At 49.5% G+C, this 14,839-nt stretch overlaps 1 protein-coding gene across 1 annotated transcript in view; it reads left to right on the plus strand.

The window, feature by feature from the left end:
- STAC (SH3 and cysteine rich domain) overlaps positions 1–14,839 on the plus strand; it is a 62,901-nt gene that overhangs the window by 43,699 nt on the left and 4,363 nt on the right. The window contains exons 5-10 of the mRNA XM_051977482.1: positions 81–196; positions 7,929–8,004; positions 9,073–9,149; positions 10,858–10,946; positions 13,635–13,686; positions 13,767–13,904. Of these exons, the coding sequence (XP_051833442.1) occupies positions 81–196; positions 7,929–8,004; positions 9,073–9,149; positions 10,858–10,946; positions 13,635–13,686; positions 13,767–13,904 (548 nt within the window). The remainder of the gene's footprint in view (positions 1–80; positions 197–7,928; positions 8,005–9,072; positions 9,150–10,857; positions 10,947–13,634; positions 13,687–13,766; positions 13,905–14,839) is intronic.

A 14,839-nucleotide genomic window follows, 5' to 3' on the forward strand; every position in this document is an offset into this window, starting at 1 on the left:
CCCCCGGGAGGGACCAGAGGTCGGGGAGGGACCTGGCTGGGAGGCGCCCCCCTCATGGACTTCCTGTCTTCTGCTTTCAGCCTGTGGCAACAAGGTGGACCCAGTCTACGAGACTCTCCGATTTGGCACGTCCCTGGCTCAGAAAACCAAGAAGTCGAGCTCGGGGAGCGGATCCAGTTCTCCCAACCGGAACTCGGTAATCCTCCTCTTTCTCCCTCTGCTGATACTTGCTCGCAAAGCGTCTCAATCTCCGGGCATTTCGGAAACACCTCCTATTTCTTGCCTGTTTATTTAGCCAGGCAGCAGGCCAGGTGACAAGGGTGCAGAGATCAAGGAGAGAGAGACAGAGGAAGGAGAGAGAGACAGACAAAGAGACAGGAAGAGAGAGACAGAGATGGAGAAGAAAGAGAGGTACAGAGTGAAAGGGAGGGAAAGAGTAACTGCCCCGCCCCGAAAGCTGGCACTCTTCTGGGAAAGGGAAGCCAGACCTCTGCTATTTCTTCTTGCAACTCTCTTAATTTCCCCTCTAGTAATTTGGATGCTATATCATTTGGCACATCTGTCTAATATTGATATCACATCATATTGATATCACAAAAAAGCATTCAGTGAGGGACTATGGGAACCCCAATTATTGGGGTGCATCTTACATTTGTTCCCACTGAGATGTCTTTGGGGATGTCCTCACCCCCAGGGAGACCACCAGGCTCCCCAGGCAGTTTTGTGGCCCCTGCTCCTTCCTCTCCTACCTGTGCCTCCCCCTGAGCAGCATGGCCCCTTTGAGCCTTCCCTTCCCCCTCCAAGAGCTGCGGCATGGCGGAGCAGTCTGGCCACCTAGGTTCCAGGGTCACTTCCATCGCTTGTCAGCCATGTGACTTTGTGCAGTATCTTCTCCTCAGTACAGGATGAGGGTGATCATGCTGGGTGGAGAGTACTTGGGGCTAGAGAGGCACTCTAGAGCTGGGACTCAGAGCCTGCCTCCCCGTGAGAATGTGCCCTGATCTGGCCAGCTGCCTCCCCACCAGCTCACTTTTAGCAGTCTCCTATTTCTAAGTCACCTGTAGATGTATTTTATCCCATCCTACAAAGCAAAAAGCACATACAGCCTATAATTCTCACCAGTGCCCAGCCCAGAGTAGGTGCTTAATATGTTTGTTAAATGAATGAATGAACCACCTCAATGGGACACAAGGAAATCTCAGATAGAATCAGTCCTGGGCCCCAGTCAAGCCCAGGCTTGGGAAGAGCTTTGACCTCTTGATTTGTTTCCAGTCCTTCCCCAATTATGCCTTATTTCCCTCCTCAATCCAAAGCTAGACTGATGTCGCTCAGCTACGTGGGCCACTGGAGAAGTCAAGTCCTCCTGGTACAAGGCATAATCCAACTCACAGCTCAACAGTCTTTCTCAGCTCTGAGATCCATCAATAAACATTTATTAAGCACCTACTATGTGCCACACACTGTGCTAAACACATGAGAAGAAAATGAGAAAAGACTCAGCCCAGTGAGGTCTGTGAGCCCTCCTACTCCCTAGGATAGCCCAGTTGATGGAGAAGACTCCCCTGGTTGTGGAGACCATGGGGTTGTCCACTCTCCTCCTGGCACAAAGATACTTTGTTACCACTCCCTTCACTCAATGAGCACTGGATCAGTATGGGTACAGCCAGCCAAGAGGCACAGCAGTCAGAAAGTCAGTACTCACTGCCATATTGCTAAGCTCCTTCTGTCCAGAAACAATGCTAAAACATAATTGAGTCTAAGCTGACCGTGTGAAAACACTCAGGAAATACTGAGGAGAGGTGGTGAAGAGGCAACTAGCATGCCAGCAAGAGGCACAGGCAATTCAGCACCCAACAGAAAAGGCTGTGCCACTGGGAGATGCTCTGTCTGAGTCACTTGTAATATGCTGATGTTCTGGAGCTTGGATGAGTGAGAGCCCCTGGGAAGCTGTCAGTTGCTTAGCATTTCCAGAGCATGTGGTGATGAGACAACACCAGACAAATTTACCCAAAGGGAAGAGGAGGACGGAGTGATCTGGAGATGGTGTGAAGTGGAGATGGTGTGATGAGAAGGTGGTATGAGCTGGTCATGGGTGATCAAGAAATGGTATAAACTAGGCATAGTGTGAACTGGAGATGGGGTGAATTAGAGATGATGTGAGCTATAGATGTTGTAATTTGGAAATGGGGTGATCTGGAGATGTATGAATTAGAGACTGAGCTAGAGATGATGTGAACTGGACATGGTGTGATCAAGAGATGGTGATTGTGAGATTTAGAACTGTTACGATTAGGAACCAACTGAACTCACAAGACTTCCTCTGAATGAATCATGGCTCCATGTTAAATACTGGCACAGTCCTTTCAAACCAAAGGAATGATATACTGAAGCATCTTGAGGTTTTTAATGTCCTAATACATAGTCAATTTTTGTGTAGGTTCCATATACCACCAAGAAAAAAGTATAATCCTTTCTATCCCCATTCACCTTTTTCCAAAAGCCTATCATAGCTAACTTTTCTAAAACTATTTACCTCCTTAACTTTATTTTGTGGTTCGATTTACCTAGTTCTGATAGAGTGAGGTTGAGATCTCCCCCCTGGTATAGTTTTGCTATTTCTTCTTGCAACTCTCTTAATTTCCCCTCTAGTAATTTGGATGCTATATCATTTGGCACATCTGTCTAATATTGATATCACATCATTATCTATGGTATCCTTTAGCAAGATGTAGTTTCCTTCCTTGTCTCTCTCTCTCTCTCTTTTTTTGCTTTTACTTGATCTGAGATCAGGATTGTTACCTCTGCTTTTTTTTTTTTACTTCAGCTAAAGCATAATAGATTCTGTTTCAGTCTTTTACCTCTACTCTGTATATGTCTCTCTGCTTCAAATGTGTTTCTTATAAACAACATATTGTAGGATTTTAGCTTTTAATCCACTCTGCAATCCATTTTTGTTTTATGGGAGAGTTCATGCCATTCATATTCACAGTTAAAATGACTAATTCTGTATTTCCCACTGTCCTATTTTCCCAAGTTATACTTTTCTCTCTCCTTTCCTCCTTTCCCTCCTCAGCAGTGTTTTCCTTCTGACCACTACCTTCCTCAATCTGCCCTCCATTTTTCAGCCTCTTCCCCTTTTTTATTCCTTTCCCCATCTACTTCTGCTTTCATTTCTATTAGCTTCCCTCTCTCCTTTCCTTTTTCCCCTCCTGCTTCCCTATAGAGTGAGACAAATTTCTATATCAAACTAAATATGTATGATATCTCTTTGAACCAAATCCAGTGAGATTAAGGTTCAAACAATTCTCATTCCCCTCCCTTCTTTCTTTCAACTGTAATAAGTCGTTTTTACCTCTTCATGTGATGTAATTTACCCCATTTTATCTTCCCTTTCCTCTTCTAGTACAATCCCTTTTCCAACCCAGTTTCTTTTTTATATCATCACAATAAAGTCAAATTATACAAATTCCCTCTAAGTATACCCCTTCCAAAGATACAGTTCTCAAGAATTCCACATATCATTTTCCATGTTGGAATGTAAACATTTTAACCTTTAAAAAACATAGGTTTTTTTTTCCCCTTCCCTCTTTACCTTCTCATGTTTCTTTTGAGCTCTGTATTTGAAGATCAAATTTTCTGTTCAGCTCTGGTCTTTTCATCAAAAATAATTGAAAATCCCTTATTTCATGCTGGGTAATTGATTCTTGGCTACAGTACAAGCTCCTTTGCTCTCTGGAATATCATATTTCAGACCCTTTGATCCTTTAAAGTGGAAACTGCTAGGTTCTGGGTAATCCTGATTGTGGCTCCTCGATATTTGAATTGTTTCTTTCTGGCTGCTTGCAGAATTTTCTCTTTGATCTGATAATTCTGGAATTTAGCTACAATATTCCTTGGAGTTCTCATTTTCAAGTCTCTTTCAGAAAATAATTTGTGGATTCTTTTAATGCGCTATTTTACCCCCTGGTTCTAGGATATTAGAGTAGTTTTCCTTCATGATTTCTTGAAAGATGTTATCCAGGCTCTTTTTTTCATCATGGTTTTCAGGTTGTCCAATAATTCTTAGATTGTGTCCTGGATCCGTTTTCCAGATCAGTTATTTTTCCAGTGAAATACTTTACATTTTCTTCTATTTTCTCTTTTTTTTGTTGTTTGTTTTCTTTTTGACTGTTTGATTCTTGATGTCTCATTGAACTATTCACTTCAATTTGTTCAGTTCTAATTTTTAGTGAATTATTTTCTTCAGTTAGCTTTTTTAAACCTCCTTTTGCATTTGACCAATTGAATTTTTAAAGGAGTTGTTTTGTTCATCGGATTTTTTCCCCATTTCACCAATTCTATTTTTAAGGGGTTTTTCTTTTTATCCATTTCACCAATTGTATTTTTAAAAGTTATTTTCTTTTTCCATTTCACCAATTTCGTTTTCTAAGGAGTTGTTTTCTTCAGACATTTTCTGTGTTTTCTTTTCCAAAGTCTTCAGCAAAGCTTTTGTTTCATTTCCCTGTTTTTCTTCTAACTCGTTTAAGATCCTCTTTGAATTCTTCCAAGAGTGCTTTTTGAGTTGGAGATCAGTTCATATCTCCCATTGTGGCTTCATCTGGAGGTATTTTGCCTTTAGTGCCCTCAGATCTGTTCTCCCTATCTCTATAATAGCTATCTATAGTCAGAGCTCTTTTTGATTTTTTTGCTCGTTTTTAAAGGTTGAGGTCTGCTCCTAGGTCAGGGGAGATATTCCTGAACTTCCTCTACAGGGCTGGTGACAGGCGTTTTATACTCTACATCATGAGCCTCTCTGTGCTACACTTGTGCTGGGCTGTGTTTCCCTCACTCCCCCTGTCTGATTGAGACAAACCTTTCCTGAAGTCCTTCTAAGATATCTTCTGCTGGAAATTTGTTACACTCCAAATATTTGTGGGTTCTGTCACTCCAAATTTTGTTCAGAATCTTGGTCTGCTGTTGATTGAGGGAAACCAAGAAGAGTTCAGGCAAGGTTCTGTCTATTCTCTGCCATCTTGGCTCCACTCCTGCTTTGAAACATCTTAATCAGAGATACCCAATTACCTCAGTCTCTCTGCATCAGAGACTGAGGTCTCAGAAACTACAGGGACTCCAATAGACCAGTGTGGAAAGCCTATGATCAGAACTTAGAGAGTCCCTACTTCCTTACTTAAAAGTTCTTTGACTTTAACAACAGGCTTTTTAGACTCTCTAGAGTCTGCCTAAGGACTGCCTAAAATTGTGCAGAAAGAGATAAGACCTCTAACCCTCACAAAGGATGTTTTCTCCAGAGATCAGTTACTTAACACAGTGAACAGCCTGAAGAGTAGATGAGACAAAGTTCTAAAAACTCAGTCTCTGCAATTCAATTTAATCCAACAAACATTTATCATGTATTAGGCACTTTGCAAGATACTTGGAATCCATGGCAGATGAATGCTCCAAGAGCTTTCATTCCAAATGAGTATGGGCACTGAGAAGTAAATAAACTCCAAGAAATCTGAGGAAGAAGAGAACATTCCTGGGGGAATCATGAAATTTATCTCACTCACCCCCAAAAGAAGTGGCAACTGAATGGAGATAAGAATTCTGAGAGACAGAAAGAAACCAGGAGAGAACCCATCTCCAACAGGAGAGAGAGCTTATCCAAAGGCCTGGCAAGGCGAGCTGAGGGAATAGTAAATGGACCAGTATGTGTGGAACATTGAGTATGTAAAAGTGGGTAATGTGATGTCAGACTAGGAAGAGAGCTCAAAGGGCTTTTAATGTCGATTCAAGGTGTCTATAGTTTATCTTCCAAGGATAGGAAATTATTGAACAGTTGAGACATTGTTAAGATGCCTTAAGAAGATGATTTGGGCAATTGAGTGGAATTAAGGAGACTGAGCTGAAATAGGAGGACAATTAAGGGGCTCTGGTTCTAGTCCCTCTGAAATGTAGCTTAAAGTACTGTAATGGGAAGTGACTACCTTGATTCAGAGATGTCAGGCAGAATCAAGATTTCACAACTGATTAGATGGGGAGAGAAGGGGATACAGTGAGAGGAGGATGGGTTAAGGATTGCTTTAGGCTTATTAGCTGGAGTGTTGGAAATCCTCCCAGTTCCTACCCTTGACAGAGAGCAGGAAATATTTCTCCCTCCATGGGTGCAAAAATTTCTGGGACTTCAAATAAATGGAATATTTAACAAAGGATCAATTTAATAAAGACTACTTAACAAAGGATCAATTTGAAATGAAGTTTCAATGATACCTGTAATTTTTATACAATTATTTGCCAATATACATCCCCTCTAACTCTCCCTCATAACTAAACCAATCAATATGTTCTGTTCCCATAGTTCCCTGCCTCTCTATAGAGAGGAGGGAAAGTGTGGTTCATCATCCATCTTCCTGAATCGAGACTGGTCCTCACAATAATTATTCAGAGTTCAGCTGCCTTTTAGTGGTGTTTTCATTTACATTATTGTAGTCTCTGTCTAGACCATTCTCCAGGTTCTGCCTTCTTCACTCTGCATCAGTTCATGCAGGTCTTCCCATGTTTCTCTGAATTCTCCATCTTCATATACTATTAAATCTGTGAACCACAGTTTGTTCAGCATGTGCGTGAGCACACGCACGCACACACACACGCTCATCCAGTGACTTCCAGATTTTAGTTTCCAGAAACATTGCTGCTAAGTCTATATTGGAGCTATCTTTCTTTGACCTTCTTAGGATATATGCCCAGTAGTACAAAGGTTAAAAAGGAGGAAAAGAAATTGGGAAGAAGACAAAGCATGGAGTAAAGAGGGAGAAAGGAAGGAAAGAAAGAGGGAAGGAGAGAAAGCAGGAAGGTTGGAGGAGTGAAGGAAAAAGGGAAGAGGAGAGAAAGAGACAGACAGAGAGGGAGGGGGGAAAGGCATATTGGGATGATGTGACTGCCTAAGATGGACCTCAGTGGCCAGGGTTTGGTGCCTATTGCATTTTCTCCCCATTGTTCATCACATTCCCTCATTGGCTCCTTCAGTGTCTGTTCTGGAAGTGTGGATGTGAGGGACAGCCTTTTTCCAGCTCACACAAACCAGCCCTGATGCTAGAATGTCTAGTCCCGGGGTGCAGAGGGGGTGAGGGGAGAGCATGATGGGGAGGGCCATGGGCAGAGGACCATCCACACTGGCTCCCCACATATGCTGAGCCACAGCAGGAGCCCAGGTGCAGTTGGAAAAGGCCACCATTTAGAATTTCTCATCAGGTTTCTCTGCTTTCTTGGGTAAGTGTCATACCCAAAGTGGGGCCAAGGGTGAGAGACTCGTGGTCAAAACTATGAATAGCAATGAGATTGCTTGTGATTAAATGAAAAAGAAAATGCTCCCATTCCATTAGAGGGGAAGGCGGAGCACAAAGGGCCAAGCCTCCCTCTGCCATGATTCTCCTGTCTGGTCGGAGTACACAATTGTGCCCAGGCCCCCCTGCTGCTGGGATCTGCTGGAATGGCAGCACCCATTTCTATAGTTACTCTGGGCAGCCCATGGGCAGAGAAGGGAATTGCTTGGCAGAAATTCAGCAGATCCCAGAAGTCCTTCTCCACCTGCAGGACCAAGGGCCCAGAGGGATTGTCCCCAACATTAATGTCAACTTATGGCCCCAACCCCAGATCCCACTCTTCATTGGTGGGGCCAGCCCTGCACCCAGACCTGTCCAAACAGCTCATGCCCCAAAGAGCCCTAAGAGAAACTGACGGGAAGCACATAGTCCTTTTGTTGAAATCCTATCGGTGTCTCCAGCTGGGGGCAACAAACCCCCGCCCCAGCCCAGGATGCAGGCAACATGCCCCCCAACGGCCTCCCTGTCCTGGCCCAGGGATGCGGGCAACACGCCCCCCAAAGGCCTCCCTGTCCCGGCCCGGGGATGTGGCCCCGATCCCCAGCTCACCCTCCTCTCTTCTCATAGATCTCAGACCTTGGAGAGGTCCCAGAAGAAGTGCCCGGAGTATTTTTTGAGCCCAGCAGGAGGCGCAGCAACAGTGGTGAGTAGAAAAGAGAGAGCCGCTGGTCTGAGCTCATCTCAGAACCGCTCGAGTCACAAGCATGGGAACAGGGCAGGCTCCTTTCCCTCTGTCCCATTTCTGGCCCCAGCCACACTGCACAGGCAGGTTCCCAGTGGATCATGGGAAGATGCTTACACAGCAATACAGTAAAGCTCATGTTGTGTCCCCTCTAATTCTTGGGTACAACTTCTGGTTTCCCTCGCCCCCCGCCACTTCAGAGCTTGCCGACTGCCATCCAAAGGCGCAACATTCACTCTGTGCACTTTGCTGCCCTGGCCTAATTTACGAGTTTCCCTAGAAGTGGGCTAATTTGTCAAGGCATCCCAAGGATGGGGGATGGGGGATGGGGGAAAGATAAAGGGGGATGGGGGAAAGAGAAAAGGTGATTGGGTTGGACCAGGGCAGGACTGGAGACAGCATGAAAGGGAGCAGGGTCCGGTGGCTGGGAAGATGAGTCGGACTGTATTTGTGTTTGCTCCTGGGGGCACTAGGGAGCTGGGGGGTTTCATGAGTAGGAGAGTGACACGGCAGACTTGTTCTTTAGGAGAATCATTGAGCAGCCACGTAGAAGATGGGTTGGAGAGGGGAAAGACAAAGCAGGGAGACCAGGATGCCATTGTGGCGATCCAGGTAGAGGGGGAGAGAGGAGGATGGCTGTGAATGTGCTACAGCATTCACACCAATTGAAAACAAACTCCAACCTGGCTCAGTATGTACAAAGCAAGTGAAAATAAAGCCAGTTAGGATGGTGCAGGGGAATATGGGAGTTTTTCCCACAATCATACAGAGCTCCCTTTCCTTCAAATTAGGAGATTCAAGAAAATGGCTTAGAGCCTAAAGAAAAACAAAGAGAAACTTGAACCTATAATTCAGAGACTGACTGTCTCCTGGGAACTCAGACCACCAGTCCCAAAGTCCCCCAGCGAAGGAAGATCCTGCTCGGCTCCGAGCAGGAGAAAGGGCAGGGTGTCCGTAGTGGCCAGAGGGTGTGTGGGGCTGGCCCTGGCCAGTCCTGAGGACTTGTCGTGTGTGTGCTCTCCTTCACAGTGTTCACATATCCTGAAAACAGGTCCGATTACATCAGAGAAGACTTGAAGACCACGAATGGCCCCATATTCACCAAAGTAGGGAAAAGTGCATTCCCATGGGGCATTGGGGGTAATTTTTCAGAGAACAGCGGCATTTGGGAGGAGCCTGGGCATACAAAGTGGGGCCTCCATCAATAGCCCTGCTCCCTCCATCCCCGGGATGGTCTGGCACGTAGGAGGGGGTGGGGTGCTAGGAGGCCCAGGGGCGAAATGGTTCCTGAGCATCCCTGGAAGTATCTGACCCAACCATAGGCATGAGAAGGAAGGGAGCCAGTCCACGGACCAGTGGTAAGGATAGAGGCCGAGTACCAAGCTTGGATAGAGTCAAGAAGCCCCCACACTGACTCCACATTTGTCCACAAAGTCAAAAACAAAACAATCCCTGCCCTCAGGAGAAAAAAACCAGCATGTACAGGATACAGAGATTCACGGGTAGGAGCCAGAGCTGCCTGGGATTTCACTGGCATGAGGACACTGCCCTGCCCGGGCAGACTGGCACCTGTTCTGTATATATTTATGCCCATTAGACACAAGGAAATGGGGAAGGAGCAAGCAGGGCACAAGCAGCCAGAGAGGAGGAAAGAGCTCGTGTAGAAAGCAGGGCTCGAGCTAGATCCGAGGATCCTAGGCATCCCGAGAGATAAAGGGCAAGGGGGCTCATCCCAGATGGGGGATCTGTTGTTTGGAGGAAAAGCAAGAGGCCATGGAGGCTAGACAAGAGCACTCCAAGGGGAAGAAGATAGGAAGCCTAAGTCAGAGCCAGTGGCAAAGACTACATGATGGGTGGATGGATCCTCCTGGGGGTACAGCCGTCATCTACACTGCCCTGTCACTCCTCGAGGGCAGGGACCCATCCTAGGGTTTGGCTGTGTCACGTACAGGTGCCGAGGTGAGGACTGGGCCGAGGAACTCCCAGGTGAGGGAAATCCCTTACCAGTGTGGGCCAGCACCTCCCTCAAAACTTAGGAGTTATAGAGTTGCCTAGACTAGAGACCGAGGCCCCGAGTGACTTGCCCAGGACCATGCAGGCAGAGTGTGCCCGAGGTAGCATGGACACAGAGCTTCCTGCCCTTGAGGTCTCTCTCAAGATGGGCCCAGGAGGAGTTCAATAAGTGTTTGCCAAATGGACAGGTGGATGGTGGGAGGGATGAGTAAATGGCAGAATGAGTGGAGGAAAGAAATCCAGTTCCTCAGCCTTGGGGCCCGATAGTGTATCCCCCTGTCCAACACTGGGTCAGTCAAGGCCCAGGTAAGGGTCATTCTCCTGAAAAGACTAGAGTCTTTCCCTCCTTGCTCTGAAGTAGATAAACCAGCCAACAGACCCGAAGTGGCTCTCGATGCCCACCCCAAGCCTGCCCTGTGGGCCCAGCCATCTTGCCCTACCAAACAGCTGGCATCTGCTTATGTAGCTTGGGAACCCCTCCTGCTTGTCTGACTAGGAAAGTCCAAGTCCATCCATTTTCGGGTTCTTGGCCGGGGTCAGAGAAGGGAGAAATCCCCTGATCTCTGTGGTCTCTGACCCCATCCTCCCCCAGACCCCCCCCCCAGCCTTCCCATTAATGAGCATCTGGAAACACGAGCAGAGTCAGACAATTCCGGCACACGCCAAGGGTGGGAGTGGAAGCCAGCGCAGGTCCCAGAGGCCCTGGAGAAGGAGGGACACCTTCACCCTTCGGGGTGAGCACCTGAAAGGAAGGGGCCTCCACGCCGCCATTCCCTTGCCTCTCTTCTCTCCTTCCCTCAGGGCTCCCTGCACAAAGACACCTCACAGACCAGCACCTACGTTGCCTTGTACAAGTTTGTCCCCCAGGAGAATGAGGACCTGGAAATGAGGTAAGAAAGGTCAGGGCTCCCCTGGCAAGAAGGAAAAATAAACACTGGGTCTCAGTAACGTTCCTGATCGAAGAATAGCTCATTCAGGACTCCCATGAATCACTAGCTACGTTAAGCTAGAGAAATGGTGGACCAAGTGGCCCGAGCCTTTTGCCCCTCGGGAGGGACCCCTGCAGAACACGGAACTCTGGACAGCTCCCAGCCCCACCGAGGCTAGCAGCCCCTGGCTGCTGGGCACCGACTAGAGCTCTGGGGAGGCAGGAGCACCGATAAGGGACAGTCAGCCATGTGCTCATCTGTCGGGGGCAAGTGAAAAGCCATTTTCCTCTTTTCCCATCAAGATTAAGAGATATGAGGAAGTCTCATGAGGAGGTTTATGGATTTTCCAACCTTGTTTCTGCAGGAAAGGGGAGAATCTTCCAGGCCAGATGGGCCCTTTGGGGTTTGTCCTTTTTTCCTCTGAAGATAATGGGAAGTTAATTAGCAATTAAAGCTGCTGAAATGCTTTGCTAGTGCTGGCTTCTGGAAAAGTGGGGCATGGGAAAATCTGCTCCCATGCTGCTTAAACTCCAGCATCCTCAGCTAGGAGGCTCAGGGAGAAGGATCTGGAATGATTTACAAGCCCCCACCCCCATGTCTTGGGGAGGGCTGCTCGTGGATTTTTGAGATGAAGCAATATTCGTACCATCCTCATTGTTCACCCGAATCATCCTCCAGTCTGGCTCCCCTCTCCTCTCCAGCTCCATCTTCCTCTCCTGACCTTACTCTATCTTCCCCTCCCCCTCTCTCCTTGGTCCTCCCCTCTCCCACACTCCATCCCTTTCCTCTTCTCCCTGAAACTTCCCCAAGCTTCTCAGAAGGAAGGAGACTTGACTGACAGGGTTCTCTGAGGACTCCCCAGCTCTCTCGTCTCTAAGCTTTGGTCCACCAAGATGAGCTCTCCCTGGGTTGGTGACGGATGGGGTTTAGTGGCTGCTCTCCCTGAAACTGGCCCAGTTGTTGCTGTTGACTTGGGTCACATTCAGGACTGCTAGACACAGAATGGAGCAGCGGCGTTGGTGGGAGGTGGAGACCGCCAGGGCGTGAGGTGCGTTGGCCCTGGAGATGAATCCTGTGGCCAGTGCTGAGCTCCCTGCTTCAGGGTATGTTCTCAAAGCAGAGGGAAGGAGAGCCGGGCGCCCCTCGGAGGGCCGGGAGCCCCTCGGAGAGCCGGGAGCCCCTCGGAGAGCCGGCCTTCTGGGCGCCTCAGCCATGGGAGTTCTCATCTTCTCCCTTGTGCCCCAGCTGAAGCTCAGGAAGCATTTTGAGGTCCCCGGGATTTCTGCTACGTCCAGGTGACCCCCGTCTAAGCGCCCATCCCCGATGGGGAGGGCGGCAGGGATCCCAGCAGGGTCTGGCTTATCCCCAGCACAGATGCCTCTGAGCGTCCCCCCCAGGGCTGAGCTCAGGATCTGTACGATAAAAAGATGTCAACGGCAGCTCGCTAGAATTAGCACAAGAGAAGGACACCACAAAGCCCAGAAGCTTTACTACAGACTGAGCTAAAGTGGGGCGGAAGGAAACGGGCAGCTCTGCTCTGGGGCCGGCTCCGTGCTGCAAAGCCCCAGCACAAGGCAGGGGAGCAAAGCCGCTCTTTGCTTGGTTCTGGGGTGTGAGGATTTTTGGCCTTTACATATTAGCTGGCGAGTCTAACCTAGAGGGAGAACAAGGCACGGAAAGGGCACTGGGCTTCGGGCCGGGCTCCGCCACTGGTGACCCTCTCTGGTCATCAGCGTTTTATCTGGAAAGTGAGGCTGGGTGGGACGGGCTCCGGGGCCTCTCGCAGCTCCAGATGTCAGGCCCTCTCTGGGGGGGGGGGGAGGTTCGGAAAGGCAGAAGCAGGGCTGGAATTCAGCCCTTCAGGTACCAGAACTACAGCAAACCCCCCACCGTGCACAGAGGGCCCGGGAGCTCGGGGACATTTGATGCTTTGGGCTCTTTCTGGGCCCGTTCCACAGGCAAGCTCATCTCCTTTGGGGAGGGGAACAATCGAAACCAGCCCGTCCATTAGAGGCCACTAGTGATGGGCAGTGGGTTAAGCACGAGCACGGGGCCTGGAGTCAGGAGCCCCGAGTTCTAATCCAGCCCCAGCTCGCACAACATCTCGTGCCCGGACCAGGCCAGAGGATTTTGCTCGGTCTCGCTGCCTCGGGTTTCTCCCCTCTCCACGTTTACCCTTACTCGGTTAGAAAGGGATTTTCTTGAAGTGTGGAACTGGCCATTTCCCTTCCTCACTGACCCTCACGCATCTCCATCACTCCCTCTGACGTTCAAGGCGCTCCTTGCCCTCCCGGTGCCTTGTAACATGGTCCACTCCGCGCACTCTCTGATCCAGACATTGACCCCCTGGCTTTTCCTGACGACACATCTCCCGGGGGCAGAAGGCTCTTCTTCCTCTGCCGGACCAGAGTCCCTCCCCAGGGGGCCACGCTGGCAGCCAGCTTTCTCTTACTGGTGCTGGCGCCGTACTCCCCGGGGGGTCTGTGTGCAGAGGGCAGATATTAAAAGGAGCTCCCGAGGGAGGTCGGGAACATCCCCAGGGGACGTCTTCCCAGGTCTGGCCCCTTCCCGCGTCCCTCGGGGGTCCCGCGAGCACTCGGCCCTCAGCCCGCACCTCCTAAGCCAGAGGGCCTCTCTCTCTCCTTCCAGGCCAGGAGACGTGGTCACTCTCCTCGAGGACTCCAATGAAGACTGGTGGAAGGTGATGTATCCCCGCCCCCTTTTGTTAGTCATCTGTAGCCCCCTGAAGGAGACGCACTCACGCTCCTCTTCACGTTTCAGGGGAAAATCCAAGACCGGACGGGGTTTTTTCCCGCCAACTTTGTCCAGCGTGTGCAGCCGGAGGAGAAGATTTTCAAGTGTGTGCAGACCTTCATTGGCTGCAAAGAGCAGGGACAGATCACCCTGAAGGAGAACCAGGTGGGTGGCGAGCGCAGCTCCCGGGAAAGGGGAGCCCGGGTCGGCAATCTGATCATTCTAGAGCAGGAAGCAGGGGATGGTGGTGAGAACAAGCACGGCGCCTCTCCAGGGAACTTTCATAACTCGCCAAGTTACAGAACTCTTACAAATTTGCAAAGCACCTCACAAGCATTATTTCATTTAATCCTCACGAAAACTTTGGGAGGAAGACCTGATATTAGCCCTATTTTACAGATGAGGAAACTGAGGCCGTGCCTTACCCAGGATCCTGCAGCTGATTGTCTGCTATCCCGACTCCCAGGTCTAGTTCTCTATCTCCCGAGCCCCCCAGCAGTCTCTCTGCCCACAACAATGCTGTAGCCTTCAATGTGGCCATTTGGGGGAGGGGGTTAGACATGCAGAGATGAGGAGGGCAGAGTGGTGTCCTGGGGGTGCTGCAGGACAGGAGTCGGGAGAGGGGGCTCAGGAGCTGGGTCAGCTGCTCAGCCTCCGCTTCTCTGTGCCCCTGTAGGCGAGACCAGCACCCCCTCAAAGGGTTTTGGGGGCTTCAGTGAGGGAACGACCAGAAAGTGCTCTAGGAGTTCAAAGCACTGCAGACACAGGGGCCACTGTCATTAGCATTTAGCCTGTGCTGTCAGCCCTGCTCCCGGCAGCCTTGGGCCTCTGGCCTCCAGATAAGGCAACTCAGAGGTGGAATCCAAGAGCCGGCTTCTTGGGGGAATAAGCCCCTCCTGGCCGGCTCTCCCAGCCAGCCTGCTTACAGGCTTGGTGCCTCCTCATCACAGGGGGACCCCCCGAGGGGATCCTGCCCTGGCTGGCGCAAGGGTCAGTCCTGAAGACAGCACTGAGGAGCCCTGGCGAGGAGAGGCCAGAGGTGAGGCCGGGCCCCCGCTCTGCCAGCCTTCTCCCACTTTGCCTCTCAGATCTCAGGGCTC

The sequence above is a fragment of the Antechinus flavipes genome, chromosome 1, assembly GCF_016432865.1.
Source record: "Antechinus flavipes isolate AdamAnt ecotype Samford, QLD, Australia chromosome 1, AdamAnt_v2, whole genome shotgun sequence".
Taxonomy (NCBI): domain Eukaryota; kingdom Metazoa; phylum Chordata; class Mammalia; order Dasyuromorphia; family Dasyuridae; genus Antechinus; species Antechinus flavipes.